Here is a 26,199-nt window from a genome sequence, read left to right as displayed (position 1 = left end):
TTCTGTTTGTCATTAACTTTTTGGACCCTAAAAATGATTCGATTTGCAACGTTGGGGATAGTTTCTGTTAGAAAATTGGATCTAGTTGGTACTTTAGTGAGTAAAAATGGCTCAGTAGGTACTTAACAAAAAAACACTAAACCAGTTTTTGAGTAAAATAATTTCTTTATTTGTTATAATTTATTCAAAAACAAATATCCATAAAACTTAGAATTTTCATATAATGTTTAGATTTGCATTTTCTATGTATGATACAATTTAAAAAATATGTCGATTTTCTTTGAGCTATTTATAGGCATGTTTAAATGTTTATTTTTTTGTATAAATTTTATTTTACAATTATTCGCTAAGTCTAAAATCTTGAACATTTAATACAATTTTTAATATAAGTACTAATATTTATAAAAAAAATTATTAAATTATTATTTTATATTAATTTTAAGTTAAAATTTTCACAAAAATTTATCATAACCATAAAAATTACAACTTAAAGTATTTTGTAATAAAAGGTTAATAAAATCTTTAAATTTTATAGTTAAGGTTTAAAAATGTAATAAATGTCCTTCATAAATAATTTATACCGGATGTTTTATGTATATTATGCATTATACTATAAACATTGATATTTTCAAAATAGTATTTCGATTAATTTATTTTAAGAAAATATTATCTAATTATAATATCACCATAAGCCTATTTTCACTATTCTATGGTATTTTGAGTAATATATGTTATCAACTCAAAGTATAATTTTGTATTATTATGACAATTAAACACTAATAAATAATAATGTAATGAATGCAATGTTTTTGGAAAAAATATATCTATGTACTGTATTGGGTACTAAAAGTAAATTACTTTAATAACTATATCAAAAAATATATTATGATATTATAATATGCACAGCGATATAAATTGTTGGAACATCTTTGTTCAGAATTATTTTTTTAATACAATTATGTATTTTATATTATTTATAATTGAATTCAAATTTAATACACCCATTACAGTGACCCAAATGCCACCTATAATGTACAACTGAGCGGTATACAGTTGTTTGCTTTTTTTTCTGTAACTATTATGATTACATTTATTTTATATTTTATTACTACCTATTTCATTGACGTTTATTGTTTATACATTAAAACAAAATATTATGTTATACGATTTTATACAAAAAAATACCCGTTTGCGGTTATTGGTTTAATGGTTTCGCGTATTCTGCGTCAGTTAATAATTTACTCATAAAGTCATTACTAATTGCTTGGGTATAAAAAAAACAGTTTTAATTTCTAAACTTATAAATAACTTTTAATATTAAAAGCTTTTAAATAAACCTAAAAAAAAAAACCCTACTTAAGAATTATAACAGTAGTACATATTTATATTATATTATTAATTGGCTTGAAAAATTAGTTTCCAATGACATTTTACTAAGGTAAATTATTTTTACGGTAGTAATTATTGCATTTGAATTATTATTTAATGTAATAATGTATTAAAATAATAATCAATAAATTCGTTCGTTATAACATAACGACTAACGAGTAATTTTTATGCATAAATAGTTATAATTATGCGTGATATTAATTAATTAATTAACAATGGTTTTTATATTAGTCAATTCATAATGGACATAACAATTATTATTAGAATAATATTATTTTTATATGGAATGATAGAAACGAATTTTTTTATTTGTAATTGTATCTAAAAGCCTCTACACCAACATGACAAATATAATATATAAATATATATTGTATAATAAATATTTGCAATATATACTAGAAGTCTCTATTTCACGTGTAGTTAAATTCACGGGTAAATTTGAAAATTAAAATACAAGTGAATCCGTGAATTTAACTACACGTGAATCTGTGCATTTATTTAACATGTATTTTTTTATTGATATATGCGTTTATTATTACACGTTGTATTTTATTTTTAATGCATTTAGTTTATTTCAATTGTTTCTAGTTTTTACACAGCGATGATCGGTAATCAGTTATTCATTTTTAACCCGAAGCATTTGCTTCACTCGTCCTGTACTTTTAAACTATTAGCTAAAGATATTTTCAGTTTTTAGTTTCTTACGGCAATTTATTATTAACACACATATTATTTAATATTATTTCATAATTTAATACGTTTGATAAATATTATGTGAAAAATACACACATAATACATATCCACGATTCACCAATTATAATTACATGTAAATTAAATTCACGGATTTTTAAGTAAAAATATACGTGAACAAAATATATATAATCAAGTGAATCTTAAAATTTACGTTCAAATCCGAGAGATCTATACACTCAGTTTAAAAAGTTGGAACATAAATTCGTTAATTAATCAAATAAAAACTTCTGAGTGTATGTTATTGTATGATTAATCTAGCGAAATGATCGAATTTGAGTTCATTAGTAGGATTTATATGTCCGTAAACTATAAGTCTGTAGAATGACAGATCAAATCTGGCTGAAAGCGAGCTTATGAATTAATATCGTTTGCGTCGTACAGGTCGGAATAGAATTTGACGGTTACCATCACGATGCGGTGTAATATTTACCGAAGCATAGATAATAAGTGTATGATTTATGTTTCCTGTTGTAAAGCGTAGGCCTAAAGACGATTGCACATTTCATATACTAATATTATGTAGGTAGGTGTATTAGGAGCAAGTACGCAATTTTTTGGTTCGATTGAATGTCGTGATGTCGGTGGCAGAGAGGAACTTGTGTCGTTTTATATTTTTTTAGGAATACGTTTTAACTAAATTGATTTATCGAGTGGTATAATATTTAACGCGGTTTTCGTCGGTTTGCGAACATCTGTTACGACGGTATTTGATATAGTGTATAGATATGTACCGTTTTACACGGGTCCATATAACGGTATTTACATATATTCCGTATCTACGGTACACGAAACGGAAATTATGCGACGCGATAATTAATAGATGTCGGGCGGTAGGGTACGACATGATTAAAATATATAACCCGCCTACAAATATATAACGTATGAATTGTATATATAAATGATACGCGTATTATACAACCGTCGGTTGCGCGGAGTATAGGCCGCGGTCTGCAAGTGCACTGTGCACACACATCTGGTCGAGAGAGAGCTGATGTACTTAAACCCTCTGTATATACCTACTTTATTATATGGTATAGAAATATGCACGTATACCGTGTTATTATCATGCCACGAGTTCGTTAGCCTATACGTCTACCCGTCTACGACGGCTGCGTTAAATATTATGTTACCGCGCGCAGCTCGAGTTTGATTAGATTCCGGATCGTTAAGAAGAAATAGGACCTCAAAGTCGGCATATAAAATACACTAGGTATAATAATGTATGGTATGTGTGTATAATATATATGCGGTATCATCATATTATAAACATAAGCGCGAATGTGCTATATTATCTTATACGTTTATATTGCGGTATAGCATCACGAAACCGGTAGTGGAAAATGAATAAGAACGAACAAACGATGATGATAATAAAAATAATAATAATCATATGGTGATGAAACTCGCGAAACGGCGGCGAGGTCGGTGCAGAGTGTGTATGTCGGAAATACGAGTACGTTAAATTTGATTATCAGGAGCCCCGGGCTCAGTTCGGTTTATCGACTACCCGAGCTCCCCCCATATACGGCCTTTTCCACCTTCTCTCGTACAAAGCGTATCCTATTCTGCGCCGGGAAGTCGGTGAATGGAAGTCTCGTCATTCGCAGGTACTATGGATCCTCCGAAAATCACTTTAATATTTTCCCACTACTACGGCTGTCCATTCCGAAAGATTATGGTGTTTTTGGTGGCTGCAGTGCTCTCAGACAACGGTGGATCGGAAGTCGTCGTTCGGATCAGCGATGTGTATATGTTGATGAATTCCTACCAGGAACTGTGCCAAAATGGTTCCCAGCACCTGTGCGTAAAACGCGTTTAACTGCACATAATAATATAATATACTACGATATAAAAGTAAACATAAATGTCTGCTCGACTAAAGAATTTTTCATTTCCCTGAGTATACGTCTTCCGAATTCTATTACGAATAAGAGAGTAGCTCGTCGCCACTTGGCAAAATACCATTTTACAACAATAACACTATAAACGTACAAATGTACAATGATAATATTATTATAGTGGAGATATATATAATTCTATATTGCATATTATTATTACACGATACCGGTTGTGTTGTATTATAGATATAGCATCACAAACGATTACAATGACACTATACCTAATATGTTTATTAAACAGTTATAAAGATTAAGTTAACAAGTGTAATAACTGATAGAGCGGTTTTTTTATTTTTGTTAATAGTAATATTGTGACTATTATTTTGAACCGTTACTCATAGTAAATGTTAGGTAAGTGATGATGATTTTATAGAGATATTATGACCACCGCTGCAGTTACACTATGAAATCTGAAACACATAAAATGATTTGTGTGACGTTATTTACAGTGTACCTATGTTCATGCCGTTATATGGATGAAACTTCAAAAAAATAAAAAAAAAAATTAAAATGAGAATACGTGTACCCTCTAACTTTTCACGTATAATTTTTTATGTATGATAATATTCAATAGAGTGAAGTCGACTTTTCTATTGATACAACTGCGTGTTCTAGACATTTTAAATGTCCCATATATAAACAAATGAGTTACATATTAAGATATCATATAAGATAATGTAATAATTTATATTATACAAATGGCTTCTGATCGACGGCGGTGGCGAAAGTGGCAACGTTCGTGTTTTAACGGTTGCTCAAGAATGTTTTCCCGGAACCATCACACGTTTTATCCATATCCTCAAGGATAACGGTTCGCAGTATTGTTTTCATATGTATAAATACGATTCACACTAATACCTATTCAATATATAACTGTTGGTACCGTTTTTATAGGGTTATTTTACAATAGTAACATGATTTTTTTGATTTTGATATTAATCGATACTCTGTGATTTATATCCTTTTTCAAAAGAGAGTTTTTTTTTTTAGTTTGCTATGGTATAATTATTATGAAATCAGAAAAATTCAATACGATAAAATGTGATTTATGTCATTATTTTACGAGTTCATCGCGAAATAATAAAATAGTAAATAAAATAATGTAATAATTTGACTAAAATTAGCTTAGATGATTATTTTGATAAATGGTTTTGGTTACTCTAAAAATAATATAGAACAAAATTATTAATTATTTACAAGGAAAAAAACACGCGAGGTTATATAAAATATTGTTCCGTCCTCAATTAAAATTATGTAGATTAATATGCATACACGTCTAGGGTTTAAAAAGATTATTATGTCTAATATTTTGTATTTAATCATAAATAATATTTGTCTGTCCCCGGTGATAATTATTATGGCACTAAATCGTTAGTGATATAATATAATCACAAAACTCATGTTGGAATATTTATAGTTATAGAAAATTATATTAATACGTTTTTAGAAATGAAATTCACAGAGATTCGCTATCAGTTATACATCTTCTTCTTATCATATTAAATTATTTTAAACTAAAATATAGTTTTGAATAGATCAATAAAGACCAAGATGAGGTGAAGTTTATTGTTGGACATTGTACGTTAAAGTTCCAAAAGTTCTACTGTACAAAACAAATACGTATACAATACGTGTGTATATTATCGTGAATAGACAAAATTAGTAAAATTAAGAAAAAGTCTACAGTTAAATAAATTTAAAAAATGTCTTTATTAATATTAATATTAATTAATATTCTCATGTTAAACAAAATTAGTTATTATAATATTGTGATTGTTGTAATTAATATTTTGAACTCATTACACGATTTTAATATAATATTATACTAAGAATAGTAAGTTAATAACACACACAAGCATGTTTTGTATGTTGTAACACTATACAAAATAAATTGTAATTTTATGTTCAAATAGGTTTTTAAAACTAATTGGTATAAATTTTGTTATACAATGTATCATATAATTAATTTGATTTGAACTTAGTGATTTTGCTTATTAATTAGGTAAAATATTCTGAGGAATTAATCATCTTTAAATATTAGCTCTATTGTCGATTATAGAACGACGCAATTTTAAGAATATTTTAATTAAAATTCTGCTTATAATTTGAAGATGTGTCTTAAAAAAATACTTGAATTAACTGAAATTATTTATTACTGAACAATTGATATTAATTGAAACGGAGAATATTTTATTTTTAACCATAGTTAGAGAAATATATTCAACATAATAAATAAGTACCTACACACCTATATTTAATTATTTTGTATTGTTGAAAATTGTATGGAATTAAAATCACTTTTAAAGATTGTAAAGGGGTTTTTTTTTTTTGAAGGTTCAGGCTATTTTATTTTAGAAACCTGTATTCCTTAATTAATTTTAAAATATATGATGAGTGACGGTAGGATGAATTCAATATATTGATATGGCCAAAAAGAATATCAATTATTTTAAGTCTCACTAACATAATACTAGGTATTCAAACAGTTTTTTTTATAAACGTTTTCCACAAACTTCCATTCTCTGGGGATAAAAAAATGTTAATTAACGATTAGGAAAAATCCGCTGTGCCTGTTAATAACTATTGCCCCCATATTATATACCTATATTTATAAAAAAAATAATATAAAACTGAAAGATAGCAAATATTAACACATTATATACCTATATCTATATTCTATATAAAAGGGGTATTAATTTTTATAATGCAATTTTACAACAATAATTAGTCTGGATATAGGAAGTTTTTATCAGCTTTCAAAACCACACTTTCACAGAACGCTTATTATAATATAAAAATAATTTGATTTTATTCATTGGGCATTGTAATATATATAAATATATTATATTATGTTAATTGACATCGAACATAATACGCTGGTACGATGTGATTTTTTTTATCATTTTTCCATTTAGCTGTTGGACTAATGTAGGTAGATGTTATTTTATACATCTTTAGGTAGGTAAACATACAGTAAATACTAGGAAAAAACCATTTTGAAAATACTGTAATAATTTAAAATAATGAAAATAAAAATAAATTATTTTAAAAATGACTAGTTTTATGTATCTTTAATGTATTCTATTTAATTTTAGTAGTATTATATTAAAAAGAAAAAAAAGGGTGGGCACTGCTCTACTGTATAGTAGATATGGGAAGTAGGTCACTATAATGGATGTATTAAATTTAAATGCAATGACTGATATAATTGTATACGAAAAACAATTCTGAACGGAGATGAAATGTCAGTCTAGGATAATTAGTAGGATATATTATATTACTAGCTATATTTAAATTGGTAATATATCGTTATTTTACGTGATTTCGTAAAACATTAAATTTCATACCCTCATAAAATGTTTTCTAAATTGACGCTATAGTTATTTGAGGGGAAACTTATAGAAAACCTTGTATTGGGATTTTTAACCTTAGGCATGAATCACAAACATTTTATGAACTTTCAACTTCAAAATTTATTTCTAATTTTTGCGATTTTGACATATTTTATAAACATTTGAACTTTAAATGCTTATAAACAAAAATTGTGACTAAAGATTTTTGATTTTTTTTTTTACTACGATAAGTACAACTTATAATAAACCTTGTATTAAATTTTAAAGATTTTTTAGTAGACCAATTTTTTTTTTATCGGCATTTCAAAAAAAGCAATTACATCTTTGTAAATCTACAAATATCTTAAAAAAAATCAAAATATTTTGAAAATTGAATCGTAAAAATATAACACGGATATAAACATCTGGTGAAAATTTCAAGTATTTTCAATGATTTATTTTGAGTTACAGCAAAATAAAAAAATCGATTTTGTCAAAAACTTGTTATGCGTAAAGATTTCCGTTTTTTCATTACTTTTTTAGGGTTTTTCCTGACGAATTTGAAAATTACTAGAAGTTTTTTACTTTTGGCCCCCGCCTCTTCCTCGAGTACGAACTAGATAAATTTTCCTTTTCAAAGAAGGGCTGAAGTCAAAAATCAAAACACAATTAGGTAGTAGGTACTACTCCAAAATAAAAATTATTTTAATATAATATTTTTTAATCCTGATTCCAGAATAAGTGCTTGAAATAATAAAATATATTTTATCACTATAACACAATTTATTTTCAGATAATTTATATAAAAGTAGATTATATAAATAATACATACATAAACATGGTTATAAATCGAACTCTTACAATAAATTAAATTATGTTTAATTTTATTATAGTTGTACTTTGTGTTCAATATATCCGGAAACCTATTTCGAAAAATATCCTAAATATATATCGGTATATTTAAATGCCAATAATACCATTGTTTCCAAGTTAATAGTTACCTATACGGCTATACGGTTTGGATTAAACTAAATCAAGCCCGATAAAGTTTAAATAATGTGAAACTAAATTGTTAAGATAATTATAAACTATTATTCACTACCCTAAATGCATAATTCTCATTTTGATAGTGAATATTAATAGTTCGCCAATTTATTGCATGTTACGATGTAATCATCCATTATACTTATTGCTGCAGGAGATACCAATGATATACACTAAAATGTTTATATTCTATGAAAGTTGTTATCATTTAAAAATTATTTTTAAATTAAACTGGATCGTAATGCATATATTATTATGCACCATTTAGGGATTTAAGTATTTAACATCGTTATAAAATACACACGTTATACGATGAAAATTGTACAAACATAATTTATAAGTCTGTTTTGATTATGATACAGATTTAAAAATGTGCTGTAAAATACAATTTCGTGGTATATAAAACATTTTTGCTATTTTTTTTATGACATATTATGATATTTTTTCTTTATACCTATGTTTTTCCGTAAAAATAAATTGTACGTGAATAATTAACGTATATATGGCTGATATAATCAAGGAAAACATATTTAAGCTTAAATATAACTAGTGCAATTCAACATGGTAAAGTTGAAATTATGTATTATACTGTTAGGTTTTTGTAGTATAATAGTTAGAGAAAAAATCTTTATTGGATAAATGCTAAACATTGTACCATAAACAGTATTTTTAATGCAGACAAAATTGCTAAGCTAAACTGATGTCCTAGAAAGTCGTTTTAAAATATTTTTATCACGAAAGAATATCGCGCACGTCCTTTGTATTATGTCAGTTAATTTAAACGGACTAAAAATGAAAAAAAATCGCGTAAATTGTATTAATCTCAAATTAGATGCACAAGAGTTACGGCTATGCAGGCTCGGCCGGGGTTCCAGGGCTTGTTCGTGCGACGACAGATTTTATATTCATTAGCCGTTTATAATTCGTATAACTAGTTTTCGTTTCGTTTTTTTTATTCTTTCGACCATCTATCCATATATATTATATATCAACTACGTTTATTCGATCCCCAAAAATGCATGTACCTACGTGACTAAAAAGAAGAACCTATGTATCATGTAAAATATATATATTAATCAAACAACTTTGTATATCATTATAGATACACTAGCCGACCCGTCACGACTTCGTCCGTGATTGGTTGTTTATTTTGCCCTCGGACCATGATATGTAGAATTATTCAAATATTATTGTTTAATGTGATCGCCGATCGGCAAGTAAATATAAAAAACGGTTAATGAAAACGGATTGAAATTTTTCTAGCGGAATGAATGATAAATATATTTATATTAAAAATAAATACAGATAAAAAAGAAATGCTGAGTAATTTATGGTTGATGAACAATTTTATAAGACTTCTGAGTATATGACGTTTTTTGTTTTATCTCCTGTTGAAATTAAAATCATAAGATGATTCGGGTCCCCAGTTCGAGAAAATCCCACGTATAATTGTCCACGTGAAAAGCACTCTGTACGAAGATCTACGCCAACGTGCATGATGATAATATAATAGTATAGATTTATACGATTATTGGGTACACATGTTGTCGGTGTACGTGCGATAAACTTCTCGGAACAATATTATTCATATCTACACGCCGATATCAAACACAATACAATTTGACGAACAAAAAGGTCAGGTAGCTGTAAACCCGCGGGCCGCCGTGCCGCACATATAGGCACAGTTGTTTTTAATTTTTTTATGAACTTTATATATTTTTTTTTTTTATCGACAAAAGTGGTATTAAAACCTTCAGCAGAGTGTCGGGTATAATAGTAAAAAAATTTATGCCAAATCGGTTCAGTAGTTTTCTCGGTTAGCGCGGTCGTAGAAAAACCCTCGCAATCTTATATAATAGTATAGATAAAATTAATGGTAATGAAGTAGATTTACTAAAAACTTTTTTTTTATTATTATTTATTAATTTTTTTGTTTCAACAAATGTTTGGCTTTTACGAGGCTTTTAACAAATACTTAAAACTTAAACCTGTCCATTGTTTTGAATGTCTCAAATATTTTGCATGTATAATACGATCTTGGTGGAAATGGGTGAAATATCCCTGTACACATACAGGTACACGGCTAGTGAGCATATATTATCGTATAAATTCCACCTCAAAATATAAAGTACCGACAACATATGAGCACTTGTTTTAAATTCTACCTGGAAATGTTTTTGTGCAAAAACAATCAATAGTTCGTATATTTTAATAGGAATTTTTATTTTCCACGATTTTAATATGTTAATACATTAAAACTAATTCAATACCTTTTAGAAAATTTAAAAATAATTACATATGATAATTTTTTTTTTTTATAGAAACGTTATTTTCCACAAAACGTTAAGAGTTTATTTATATGAATAATTATCAATATATCAGATAATATATATGCATCAATATATGAGGGTGGTGGTGATTAAAGATCGTTTATTTTCTAATAGCCCGCCTCTCCTTCTCTTTAGAACTGTGCTTACAATCATAAATAATATAATGTGTACGTAAGTGACCCTTTTCATGGACATTAAAAAAAAATAAAATTTTTTTTGAAATGGAAAAAAAAGTTATAACAATTGGAAAAATCAATTTAATAGTCTTAATAAGGAATTACAGAACCTTAAAACATACATGTTATAACAAAGATTCATTATACGTTGAAAGCTTTGCTTTGAAAGTACGACGACTATCACATTATGCCAATGCCTAATGTGAAAATAAATTCCCGAAACAAGTAATTACAACAAATCAAGCGAGTACAATTATTTTATTTTAAATAATACTAACAATAATACTTATCTCTTTCCTTTTATTTCGAACTGACGACCTATAACTTTAGTATAAACAAATAGTTGATAACACCAAAATTCATTTGTCCTTTTGAATTCTTATTATCAATCTAAACTCCGAATCTATAAATTTAGCATTTGTTAAGTAAATTGTTAACATTTAAAATTATAAGAAAAAAAATTAGGCCAGAACTGGTTTTTTAGATTAGTTTTATTGGAAATAATAATTGTTTTAGACAGAATATCTGAACCAACCACATCGAATAAGTAAAAAAGCAATGGTAATAATTATTTTATATTAAAGTAATTCAATATTAATTACACATTTTGACAGCTAAAAATTTATTTTTTTTATCCTTATAATACAATATAACCTTTGAATTTTCTATTGATTGACACTTCGTTTATTCTGTATTTTAAAATAATGTTACGTTTTACGGAAATTATTATCTTTATTATTATTATTTTTTTTTTAATTTTGAAATTTATACGATTCATTTAATATTGTTATGTTTAATTAATGGACACTGTTTCTTTTGCTATGTATTGTTCTAATTAATATAGTGAAAAATGTTATTAGAACACGAACTGCAGTAAGATGGTGCGCGTTTATTGTTAACCGACCATAACGTATATAATTTATGCCAAAACATTGTCGAGGCGGAGTTAACAACGTTTCATCCGACCTTTTGTGGAATTTACAATCACCACAATAAATAGCCGTTTGTTCAAAAGACGGTACAAATTCCGGGTAACGCGTAAAAATCCCAATAATAACAATAATATTATTACTATCCCATTGGTGGTGAAAATTCCGAAAGCGCGAACCTCCTGCCCACCACCCTAAAACAACCGTTTGAAATACTTCGCCCCGAAAGACGTATTTTTCGATGCCGTAGCAAATACACTATACACACAATATTATATTCAATATATTATAATGTTTTGTCATAATTCACGTACAAAAACAGTATTTCGACGAAGTGCATACATCGTCAAATACAATATATTATTTATTGTATGGGTAACAGCCGTTGTGGTCCCGTAAACTGAACCCGAAGATCGTTTACCGAAATCAGCAGTGTACGACTTGGGAATACTGTCGAACTTTAGTAACGGTACCACACCATGAATAATGTGTGTTAAAATAATCGTCGCGATCGTCTCTGCAGAGCTAGCGATTTACTCGAAAACGGACCAAAATCGATTCACTGCAGAGCACTGTTTGACGATAATATTGCAATATTATGCGTATTGTGAACGTGTATAAAACTCCATCGTGGTTAATCTGTATGCCGTTTCTAATGTGTGTCCACCGTTGCGAATTCACGTAGACAATTGATATGAATTCAGAATATTATTGTTGTTGACAAAAATACCAGATAAATAATATTGTATTTCTACGGAATGACTTCGAGGGATATAATCTGTAATATATCACTATTAAAAAAAAAAGATATAAAAAGTTTGTGCTTACAGCAATATGTTGTTAGGTATAATATGTATTATATTTTTTACGATGTTGGTTGGCAGACGATAAGATCATTACAATAATATAATATCCCCAGAGATTGTAGACAAGTATTTTCCGTGTTATAAAATTAAAAAATATTATCAATTTTCAAATTTTTCTCACGGCTGCCATTTAAGCGTTGATTATATATACGTATAATTTATAAAAAATACATTAAAGTTTTTTTTTAACACTCTTACGTACTATGTATATCGAGTCTTAATCGTGTCAAGGTTTCAGCGACATTTTTATGAGACACTATAAAGTGTTTAAATGGATAAAGTTTTGAAGAACAAATTTCGGAGGATTCCTTTTTTTTTGTTTTTAAGGTGCTATAAGAACCGATGGAAAATTACTAGATTTTACGATTCTTTTTAGAAAATGGTATCATCTATTTTGGGTGATCGTAACCATTTATTTTATATGTTTTATTATAATACTGTTTTGTGTTTTTCAATGCACCCTCGTAATAAATTACAACGTATGTGATTGTACGAAAAACTATATAGTAGAACACCATAATGTACCAAATGTAATTTTTCCATTATTTTTTTTTTCTTTTTGAATTATTACATCAAACGTTAGTGCTTTTAAATGCGTTTTAAGTCGTATAAATTATAAATAATCGTATTTTCTTTTACGTGTAATTATATTTATTTATTATTCTGTATAAAGAATTTCTCAAACCAGCTGTTGTATCACCGCAAAGCTACCCTCTATATAAGCACTAATTTTAATACGTGCTTCTCAAAGTAACAACTTTTTTTTGTCTCAATTGTTTTTATAAGTATATTTACCGGATATATTTTTATTTTTAATAATCACTTTATTTCGTTTTTCATTCGATGTGTGAATTCTCCTAAATATAAAATACATTAATATAATGTAGTAATATTATTATGCTTTATTATATGCATTTATTTTTGTATGAAAAATTTATCGTTGGACGAGAAGTATATTAAAGCTAGTGTTATATTATATGTTATTTTTATAATACCTACACAAATAGTATCTTATTAAACTATGAGTGAATCAATATTAATTTAGTGTTCTGTTATTAAATAATATATTATAACATAACTGAATGTAAACTTAAAATAATATATTTTTAAAATAACTTGTCAACAAGCGTTGAACTTCTACTGCTCATATTATATTAAATACTATATAATTCGATGGCGGTATATATTTTGGATTTTAATCGCTTGTTTATTTCACTTTTCAAAACGTACACAATAGGATATGGATAAATATTGACATAAGTAAATTCTGAATAAAGCATTGGTTCAAGACTTTTAGCGTTATTCTAATATTTAAAAACAAAACCAGGAACGCTATTAGGGTCTGGAACTTTAGTTTCGCGACGATTTTTCCCTTGAGTTATTGTTTTGTTTTCCCGAAGTTTCTTGTTAAAAACGACATTTTAAGACAACGGGAATGCGTCAGACACGTCGGAAATAACAGGCAAATGAAATACTACACCCGGATGTCGAGCATGTGAATGGAAGAAATCTATAAAACAATTTTCAACTCTAAACAAACTATTCGATATACCTACCTCTATTCCAGATTGTTTTGATATTGGACGTAGATTATATATACTACAGAAAAATAGATATAATCAATGTATAAGGAATATACTAAAAAAAAATCATAATAATATTTGAATGAGTAAATTTTAGAATTTGTTATTATTCTATTTTTTATTATCCTCTTTTTTTAATTACTGGTTTTTAATACTACTCAAATTATAAACTAAGTAAACTATTTACATTATGCCATGTTATATTTATTTTAATTAAAGACTTGATAGCTTCTTCTCGAAAATTATTACTTTTTGAGATAAAATTCATCACAATGTTGTAGTTTTGATTATTTTCTGTGTTTCAAATTATTAAAAAATTCTAATTGTTTAAATTTTCATAAGAGATCTACAATGTTAAACTATTTAATTTGAAATATTATTATTATTATTAATAATTCCATGAATTTAAGTTTTACATTTTAAAACATCAGTATAGTTGTGTGTTACTACTTTATTAAGTTATATTATTATGCAAACACAAAATATAACGTATATCTTATTTCATAAAAATACGTAGAATGGGTTTTCATAATCTTACTGTGTGAAATAAGTTTAAACATTTTACTTCGATATACCTATAATATAATATATTTTACTAACAAAATAAACAGTTTAAACAACTAAGAATTTATAATAAAGTTGAAGAAAGTTGCATAAAAGCACATTGTTGTGAATTGTTTTTAGTCCAATAAATCATGTTAACAATAGGTGTTACTAAATGAAATCACGTTTTATTAGTATATAATATTCTGTTATCTTTACATTTATTACTAAATTGTTAATGAACTACATACTGTAATCACTACTAACTGTACATAATATAGATGTATTTTTTCATGTACTACTAAATGTTTAAAAGTCGATATTTTTTGTTAGATATCAGCAACACATTTATCTTTTGTACAAATATTTACATTTTTTTTTAAGCGTACAATATTTATTATATTATATTTTGATATAAAATATTTTCATAGTCGTAAAAGATGTCAGTAAATCACTTTGAATTCAACCTCATCAAATACGTATTAGTCTTTAAGAAACTGTTCAAAAAAAAAAAAAAAAAGTAGAAGAAGATGATACATACTATTTATGGAATATTTTTCTTTTTTATAACGAAGATACAAAAATATTTCTATGTACCTACTTTTTTATGCATTTTTTTCAACGATTTAAACGTTATGTAAAAAAAAGTACACCTCCAACATATATTATTATAATACATTTCAAACTGAGCAGACCGAAAAGGCGTGTTTAAAAGTATAACAATAAATCTCTAAAGTATACTTTTTTTAAATCGCATTACAGTCTGGTTATTACCTGAAATATTAATATCATTATGCTTGTAATATCGGAGTCATTCGACAAGTATAATATATTTCATTTGTTGCAATACTGTCGACGTTTGTTACACGATTTAATTAAGACATGTAGATACCGATCTTACTATGTATTCATTTAACTACGAATTTCAATTAACTTACAGTATCAAAACCGTGTCGAACCAAATACATAGGGCAAAATACTTTAACATGATTTATGGCGTGGTGTATATTGTATAATATGTATTAATACACATATTGTGTATGCACGCATGTATGTGTATGTGTGTGTGTGTGTGTATGTGTATGTGTGTGTGTGTGTATGTGTGTGTGTGTATTTTGAGAATAATATGTTGTGCTTTATTATCGGCTATTATTATTGCCAAACACGGTGAAGTAGTACTACTGTTTGCGGTGCTTCAGTTAATCGATTTGTACGTCAGTCTGTCTTCGAGTCACATAGTGGTATATAGTGTCTCTATGTATTTCTGATATTATTGTTCCGGCTTATATTTCTTTCGACATCTGATAACGTTCGTTTGGCTGTTGAATGCTATTCATTTGGTTAACTATAAGAACATCCTTTAACGCGCCTCAAACTTTTTATGGTACAGCAGGACATACGGTTGTTATTAGCATTATTATTATTATTATTATTATAAATGTCAGAGTAAATAAACGGTAATGGATTCCTCTTAATAGTATCGCTTGGTGTTTTGTTGTATAATAATAGAACAAAAATGTCAGTAAACACTTGCTGTGCAGTTTACCGCACGAACGGATGAGTGTCTCTGCAGTAAGTTCTACGGTTTCGAGATGTTACACATTATAGTTCGTGTACACAATTATAATCGGCAATAGCCATTATCACGGTGGATTAAAAACGTATAAATTATTTTTAAGTACACTCGAATACAATATATATATGTTTTAAGCTAGCTGTAAGCTTTATGATCGCTGGGTTAATTATTTTTAAATTAAAATTTAGTGCAGTTTTTCAGCTCTTACATTAAGCTTAAGATTTGTCTATACCTAATTATTTTAAGCCTTTATTTCATATTATTATAAAATATAATAGATAATCAAATTTGTTAATAATATTTTTTCGAACCTTTTGAATGCCCCGAGTTATTTCTTATATGTGCTTAGTAAAACTCTATAACTGATATCGTATGTGTTTGTATTTTTATCGAATTTCACGTTTCATTATAACCAAATATCTTTTTGTATACTTTTCTCACTCAATATTAAACTTTTATTGTTCATTATTAAAAAAAAAGGTTTACGTCCTTATATTCGAAAAACATTTTAAGTCAAGACATGTATAGCCCAGTATCATACCAATGTATTGCTATAAATCATTTAAGTAATTTATTTTTCTATTTATTACAATACAGTATACACTTTAAACTATATAAATTAATTTAATTTTTTTGAAAATATCATTGTGTATATGAAATATGCAAATACACGTAAAAGTTTCAAATTCCCATGATAAATATTTTTAAATTACAACAAAATTAAATAACTGTATTTATATATTTGTAATATCTATTTTTTTTCAAATTAGAACTTCAAATGATTATAAAAACAAGCCGTATCTATTTATTTTAAATATTATTTGATAGCTATATTAAAACTTATAAAGGTTTTTGTATTAAGTTATCAAACTTTTTGACTGAGCAAAAGTTGTTTATTGAAATTTATAGAAAAAACTATATCAATATCAAAAGTCTAAATAGCTTAAAAAGCTTTTTAATTTAAAGATATTTTAACATTTATAGTAAATAATTCTTATCTAAAAATTTGGTATAAATTTCAGATCGGTATCGATGGTTATTTACTTTTAAGTTACATAAAAAAATAAAAACAATATAAATTCGTAAAAAAATTAATTTTGCGTGAAAATGCCCGTTTTTCTTATTGTGTTTTCTATTTTAAAAACCACTAAAAATTTTCTATTTGGATTTTTTGAATTTACTAGCTAAATCCAATTTTTGCTATCCAAAGCCATTTTTGAAGTTGTAAAATTATAGTATTTTTTTCTAAAACTTAATGTATATACAAACACTCACACACACAACACACACATTGTCGAAAAATAAGAGTAATTATCTCTTCGTTAAAAAACTAAAAAAAAATCAATAAACATTAAATCTTGTTTTTCCTGCATCTAGTCCATAATTAAATTAAAAATGAAAACAGTTAAAATTAAAAATGTATATTAATTTTAAGTTACCAATGCACATTATTTAGTTTAATGTATAGACTCCGTTTACAATATTGCCTAAACATTCTACACAATTAAAACGTATCAATAATCATTAATAAAACACATTCTATTAATCATAAATAATATAATCATAGACTATCGAGAAAATCACAAACACAAAAAGTCAGTGGAAAAATGAAACCCTCTAGTATCGATCAATAACCGTCCAACGTCTGTCAAACAGTCACACATTGTCGGATTCATAAACGATTTGTCTCCTTTAGTGCGTAACATTCAGTTGTAACTTTTCGTGTTAATTTCGTAAAACGCTAGTCGGTTGTAATCGTGTAATGTATATGTAGTTTATAGTTTGGAAATCGCGTGAGAAACATTTGTAGTGTTCGCAGGGGCTCAACTAGCAAATATATGGCCGTGCCGGGTTTCTAATTCGCGATGTTTGGCGTCGGGACTGTGGCGTTAAGTAAAATAAAATAATAAGTGGAAAATTCTCCACGAGCGTCGAGTGGGCGCCGCCACCGCCAGTCGCCACCACTGTTTATACGACCGGTTATACTGCCACAAGGGCGTATAGTACAACGACTTTTATTATACGATGTCATAGTCGTGTGTTTCGAGCAAATCGGCGGCGGCGGCGGTAGTAGTGGCGACATTAGAGAAACGTTCGACCCCGAAGACATTTAAAGAAAATATATTGTATATTATGTATATACGCGCATTATATATTATTTATGGAACTCGTGGGAAGAATTTTCGGCAGTCGACACAAAAATATAATGTGTGTTTTCGGTAGACCAGGAGCAGCCGTGGCGCAGTGTGGGGAGGGAGGCGCGTTTCCATCGAGCGGTGTGGTGAGGTGCACTGTCGGTTATGTATTGCGGGCGGTGTGTGTAGTGCGTGTGGGTTGCGTGCGTGTGCAGACCGATATATTAAAGAGTACGAGGAGTGCTATTGACATCCGAGGGCAGTCCTTTACCCGATATCCCCCCCCTCTCAGTTGTTTATTCACACCACCCTTATAATCGACAAACCCACCCCTATCGACAACCCATCAAATTGGAATGTCCTGTAATGTAAACACACGGGCGCCGGTGGTAATGGATTCATCGTTTACTCGTCATTGTCGGAGATCGACGCGACCATTTAATCGGGCTTAATGTCTGTTTGCATGCGTGCGCACGGGATGTACACATTATAAAATATTGTGTATAATGTACTGCAGCCGCAGTCGTTCATCGAATGTGACGAACCGTGGATACGGCAGATTACGTTGGACACGGGTTTAGTTGTAAGCTATTATTAAATTACTAAAACTGTATTACTGTACATATTTTGGATCCAAGCGGGTACGTTCATGCAGGATCGTATAAATTTTGTTTTTCACTAAAATATTTTAATTACTAAGACTACCTTAATTAAAATCTTTTCCTTTGAACGGTTTTTTCTTTTCTTTTCGAATAGAAGAAGTCTTTCAAAAGTTTCGCATAACCCTGTTTATCGATTGATAATAGAGACTATATTATAGTCGGTACTCCAAGTACGGGATAGGTCATTTAAAAAAAATATACTCGGGATTTTCCATGTTCACCCACAAATTTATAAGGAGAAAGTACATACATAGGTACGTGTAAAATAAGAGGACGATCTCAAACTAGTACTATTTTAATAATTGAGAATTGCTTTTTTCAAATACAATTATTTATCATCGATTTCACAATAATTTAACATCACGACGCAACTACTATACTATTATCATGCTGCTGAACACCACCCGGTCACTGTTTTCAGTTCGGCATTGTTCGTTTGTCAATATTATTGCGTCTGAAATCATTGATTGAATTATATTGCAAATACACACACACACACATATATATATATATATATACCTAATACATTATGTTTTATGCGTACCACAATCCCTTACAAATCACAAAATGAATGAGTTTGGATATGTTATTATCATAATTATTAATCATTGTTATTATTGTCTGGTAATCTGTGCAGACGAAAAACTGAACGCGCTCACTCGCGCCCGAATTGATAAACATATTATTATTATATTGTGCTGTTTGAAAATTGGTGTTTTTGTGAAACAAAAGCGGTTAAGTCATATGTGTATAGGTATAAACTATACACATATAGTTCACACGAACATTTTATGGTAATTTAAGGGGATTCAGCGTTGTTTGCCGCAATAGTTGTAGCCTTGTTATACTGGAGATATCAGAAATCGATTGTGAGTACATCATAACATTCATAACGCGTTGACAGTTAGAATATAATATAATAGTACTACACTATAACAATGTACATTAAAGCGAGATAATCGGCTGTAGTAGATATATTATGTTTGATATTTGTATGTTTTTTAATAAGTTTTGCGTTTGATCATTTACAAATGATAATAATTAAAAATGTGTAACTGCAAATAACAACTATGAATATTGTATTTTTATTTCATCCCAACATAATGGATAATGAACGATAATATTCATGAAAAAATATACCTGAAAAATTGGATGATGTTTTAAAACGAAATAAATACTAGGTATAAATATAAAAAGTGTAATGTAGTGTTTAATATCACCATTATTTATACCTTTAGAATATTTTCATAACTGATTGTTATGTCACAACGCGCGAGTGATTGTGTCTGAATAGAATGGTATTTATTGCATTTTAATTAATGTTCATTTTTAAAATTGATTTTTTAAAACAAAACCACAGTAATTAATATTATAAATATTATTATTTTTAATGCATATTTTAGTAGCTGCATTTAGTTAAAATTCATAATTAATCATAAAATATTAAATGTTTTTAGTTACACCAGCTACTGAAATACCTAACACCTAATATTTCATGTGTAATTTATCATGCAGGACGTTTGTATATACCTATATTATATTTTATATATATATATATTATTATTATTTTTAATAATAACGGTTTGCAAATAATGTTTGAAACAATTGTAAAATAATAATTTATCGAACAACTTTTGTAGTAAAAATTAAACTGAAATTAATCGTTTCATGTTGTTACCGAAAATATGGTTGTATTAATAATAATATATATTTATTCATTCATGATAATATTATTGATACCTTTTTTTATTACTATTAAGTATATTTCATACTTAGTATTGACAAGATGAATGTATTTATTAAATTACGAAATAAAAAACTGCAACAAATCTATACGTTTGTAGTTTAATATATATATATATATATATTAAATTAAAACAAAATTTCTTACAGAATAAATGTTTAAATGCAGGTATTAATTGCAAGCATATTGATTACGTACACATTTTATGGGGACTAAAAATTCTATTAAAGTAACTCTTTTCACTTATATTGCATGAATACAATCATTTATATTTTTTTAATGAAACAAAAACATTTAAACTAACAAACAATTTGTTACATAAGTAAACTTTTGAATAGTAACTTATGAAAATGCATATTTTTTACGTTATAATATAATATTATAAACAAATTTAATATATCAGAAATTAGAATAACATTTATTATATTATGATAAAATAAGATATTTACATACAAATTATGTAAAACTTTCTGCTAACAATTTAATATGAATCCCTATATTTATTTAAATATTTATATATTTTATTAAAATTGGTTTATTTACAATCTATAATAAAAAATACACCTTAAATATTTGAAAATAAAAATAATGTTTTTCGTCTATTGCATAATATTTTACGCTAAAAGTGAAATAATAAATTATTTTGCAACTTATAATTTTTAAACATCACTTAGTACTTATAGTAATAAAATACTATACAAAATGTATAATGTAACATCTAAATAATTTCTTCGGTAATATATTCTACACAAAAAATGAAAGATAAAATAAATTAAAAATTATATAAAATTCAAATAAAAATTTTAAATTTAAAAAAGTTTTAGTTAAGATTTATTATATGGTTGAATTAAAATTTTGTTTTGTTTAAAATCATACAATTTGATTGAAATAAATGAACTTGAATATTATTTTCAAATTTTAAATAAAATAATTTATTTAATTCAATAGTTGCTCTTGTGAAATTTGTATAGACTACAGAAATAAGGGTTATAATAAAATTGTGTTTCGACATATTGACTAAAAATATTTTTATCATTATTAATAATTGTATTCAATATATTTAGAAATAAGGAATAAAAATTATTTCATTTTGGAAGTCACATTTTTCAGTATATTAATAATATTGATAGTTATTTATAAACATTTGTATTAGTTGTTATTTTTTATTATTTATAAAATTATATTATTATTTATCGCTAAAATTATGCGTTTTTAAATGTTTAATTTTCGTATATTGTTTTTTTTAAATTTACGAACAACTTTGTTGAAATTATTTGGAAAATATCTTTAGATTGAAAAAAAAACATGTTATTTATATTTTTTTCACAAATAATATGAGAAGATTTCGATAATTATTGTATTTGTATTTGTATTTGTTCCATACACGCTACAGCCATATCAAACGGAAGAATAATATATTTTTATCAACTCAAGTCATCATAATTTAAATAGTGACGATAAAACGGAGTTTTTAAGAACAATTATCTTAAAGAGACGTTTTTGAACTCACAACTTTATAGTTTGAAATTTAAACACATTTAACGATTGTATACATAATATTATATTATATTATACGTATATGTATGCATACATGTATAATATATATTTAAATGCTATACGTGTATAGTACAGTTTTCATTGCAACATATGGCTTTTACACCAGATGTTAAGTACAGATACATTATATATAAGTTATGAAGCCTACAGCGGTTTTTTTTTTTTAAATTACAAAATAAGATATGAAACGTGTTATTTACAATTTCTAAAAAAATAACACCCAGAAGTATTTCTTACTCAAGACATTCCTTAGAAATAGAACAAGTGGATTTGATTCATAATTTGATACACTATTATTAGACCATTTGTTTATTTCTCAATGGAAATGGAATTTAATTTCGCAAGATGATATAAGAATGAAATTCGATATCAAATTTGTAGTTTCTACTTGTTTAATGAATATAATTCTGTTTCTAACACAGCATGAGTTTTTATATTTTAGTCTTATTTATGTTTTGTTATACCCCTCATAGTGTTTAAAATATCTGTACTTTATCGTGAAATTCATTGCAACCAAACTATTATAAGCCATACATTATTGTTTTATTGCTTATATATTTTTCTCTAGTAAATTTATATTATTTTACGACATATTTTATTGTTGAATTCTATTCATATTAATTATTATTTTATTTACATTTTATTATTAACTAAATCTTCTAACTATACTATATTTTATATTGTGATTTGTCATTTATTGATTTTGTTAAGCTATTACAACGTGATTTTCAATTGCAATATTGACAATTAAAGATTTACGAACTGTCACAGAATGTGTTTTATATTATTTGTTTATAATTGTTATTATGTATTTGACGAATAACTAAGTTTATTTTAGGTTACAAAGTTCTACTTAATATATATATTTTATATGAATCATGTTAAACTTTTAATATTATACATTTTCAAAAATTGTTATATGTAGGCAAGTTGCAAAGAATACAGAAAAAGTAGAATGTGTTTTAAAGTTTCGAAATATTTTTAAAGTCAAGAACAACGTAAATATTATGTGAATTTCGACAACGTAAAAGTACTCAACTTTCACTTATATTTGGGTTTTTGTAAGATAAAATTGTCTGCATTAATGTAATATATTATTTAGTCATCATAAAGAATCAGTGACGTATTAGTATGTATTCAAATATATGCGTTATCGGTCAAAAACTCATGTTATATTTCATATCTGAGAGAAGATGAATATAATTTTTATTTTTAAAAAATAATTATATCATAAGAACAACGTATTTAATAAGTCTGATGTAGTTTGTTTTGTATTTGACGAAAAACAAAATATATTGTCCATACAATTTGTCTTGAGTTCTTGCAAAAAGTGCGTTTACTTAATCTGTATAGTCTATATAGTTCAATTATATACAGTTTATAAAGTTAATTATAAACATTGTATTCGAGTACAATTCTAATCCATTAAAATATTCTATGGTGTCGTTCGAAAAAAATTCACACATATTATATAGTCTTTAGAAAAATAAAAAAAACATCTTGGATGACCGAAAACTTGGACGGTCAACACCGCAACGGCTTGTCGGAAAATGCCGTAGCGTAACAATACATTTTTGTTTGATAATTCGTATGACGATAATCTCGGGCTTATTATTTATTAATTTGACTTAATATTCCTTTGCGTTGTGTTTCAGTATGCGACAGTCTATCCAATATGAGCATAACGGTTCCCGTGGCCGTGGCTTCCGGCGAGTCGGCAAAGATGACGTGCACTTACGATCTAGAATCCGATCCACTGTACACGGTCAAGTGGTACAAAGGTCGACAAGAGTTCTTTAGGTACGTGCCAAAAGAACTGCCACACACCAGAGTGTTCCCGTGGCCCGGCATAAACGTAGACGTAAGTGTACAACACGACAATACAATTTTAATAATAACGATAATATTATACCATTGTACAAAATATACTATTCACGTCAACGCCGTGTACATGCGTTTTTGATTAAATTTATTATAATACGCATGAGTTGAACGGTACCTTGCAATGTTGTGCACTACCGCGTTTTTACATCAAAGATCAAACCCCTAATGGAAATTTATCATTTACCATTCGGAAACACTCCTGAGAATACTATTAAATTATTGTATTTATACGAAAACGTTAATGAATGTTCAAACATTATAATGTATAATACATTATATTATATAGTGCGCACTGGCACGTGAAACAACTCGGTCAAGTACATTTATTATTTTGTATGCTGTATTTTAGATTGATAAAAATGATTTTACAAAAAACAATAATTACGTATTTATTTATCAGGAGGAAATTATCATATACAGTTTCTAGTCACAAAATATAATAATTTTCGTTTTATAAACGTTTAAAATGTAATCTATAGTAATTAAATTAAAACACAGTTATATATATTCCAGTTACAACTAATATTTAAAATGAACCACTTAATAGTTTTTTTTATATAGTATATTATTGTATTTGCAATGTATTATACTATTTAAACTAGCATTATGGAAAAATTAAAAATATTAATTTTAAATTATAAAGTTCTAGGTAAATACTTTTATCAGTTCATAATGTAAAATTATTGTAATTTTACTCTTTTACTGAAAGCATTTAATGAATATATGTAACCTTATACTTTTATAATTTAAATTTAATTCATATACCTAGTTAATTATTTAGTTTAAGTATATTTTTTTTTGTCTTTTTATTAAATGGTCTTCTTGAAACAAAAATGGTACTTTTTACGGAGCTTTTGAATTCTTCATGGGTATTTATATTTTTTCTTACATAATCTCATTAAAGTTTTTTTTCCTGTCAACGGCGTATTATCCTCATTTTATACATGACAATTCCACCTAAAAGTTTATATTCAATTAGCATACTTACATTTTATTTTTAATATTGTGTTATACTATTATATTAAATGCATTTTTCACTAACACTTTTAATATTATTGACAATTATTTTTATTATTTAAAATATTGGAAAAATTGCTGATGATTTGTAAAAAAAAATTGTAATTTAAAAATGTTTGGTATAATATTTTTTATCTAGAGAACACAATTAGCTAATGGATGTTGAGATGGTTGATATATTATATAATGTTATAAGTGTTTTTATAGAAGTGTGTAATAATTATTGTACTTTATATTTGTCATATAATTAATTAGGTACATTGATTTTGTGTTTGTATGTTTAATTAGGTTAGCCAATCAGGACCTAATCAAGTGGTATTACGAGATGTCAGAAGACACTTGTCAGGAAAGTACCGATGTGAGGTATCAGCAGATGCACCATCGTTTCACACGAAAATCGTATCCTCTTGGATGCACGTCGTCTGTAAGTATTAAAACAATTTAAATAATACCATTTCATACAAATATGAATTACGCCAAAACGTCACAAACAATTTAATATATCGCGTAGAAATATATTATTTTTCATGACTATGTTATATTTTGAAATACATATTTATTGATTTAAATTATGATTTATAATACAATTCATTGTTTTAAAATCTGCCAATATTTTACTCACTTTAATCAAATTAAACTTGACGTAGAATATGATTTAATTTAGATATCACTATATTCATGTTTTTGATATAAAGAGTGATTTTTTTATCAAACAATACTCATTATTTCAAAAAGTATTAATATTTTTGAAAATATTTTTTTACATAGTTTCAAGTTGTTA

The 26,199-nt window shown here is 26.8% G+C and overlaps 1 protein-coding gene across 1 annotated transcript in view; it reads left to right on the top strand.

Annotated features, from left to right (window-relative positions):
- Positions 1-26,199, top strand: part of LOC113553616 — a 76,045-nt gene that overhangs the window by 24,347 nt on the left and 25,499 nt on the right. The window contains exons 2-3 of the mRNA XM_026957023.1: positions 24,173-24,378; positions 25,707-25,842. Coding sequence (XP_026812824.1) covers positions 24,173-24,378; positions 25,707-25,842 — 342 coding nt within the window. The remainder of the gene's footprint in view (positions 1-24,172; positions 24,379-25,706; positions 25,843-26,199) is intronic.

The sequence above is a fragment of the Rhopalosiphum maidis genome, chromosome 2 (genome assembly GCF_003676215.2).
Source record: "Rhopalosiphum maidis isolate BTI-1 chromosome 2, ASM367621v3, whole genome shotgun sequence".
NCBI lineage: Eukaryota > Metazoa > Arthropoda > Insecta > Hemiptera > Aphididae > Rhopalosiphum > Rhopalosiphum maidis.
Note: the sequence above shows the minus strand (reverse complement) of the source record. Positions and strands in the feature narration are given on the sequence as shown.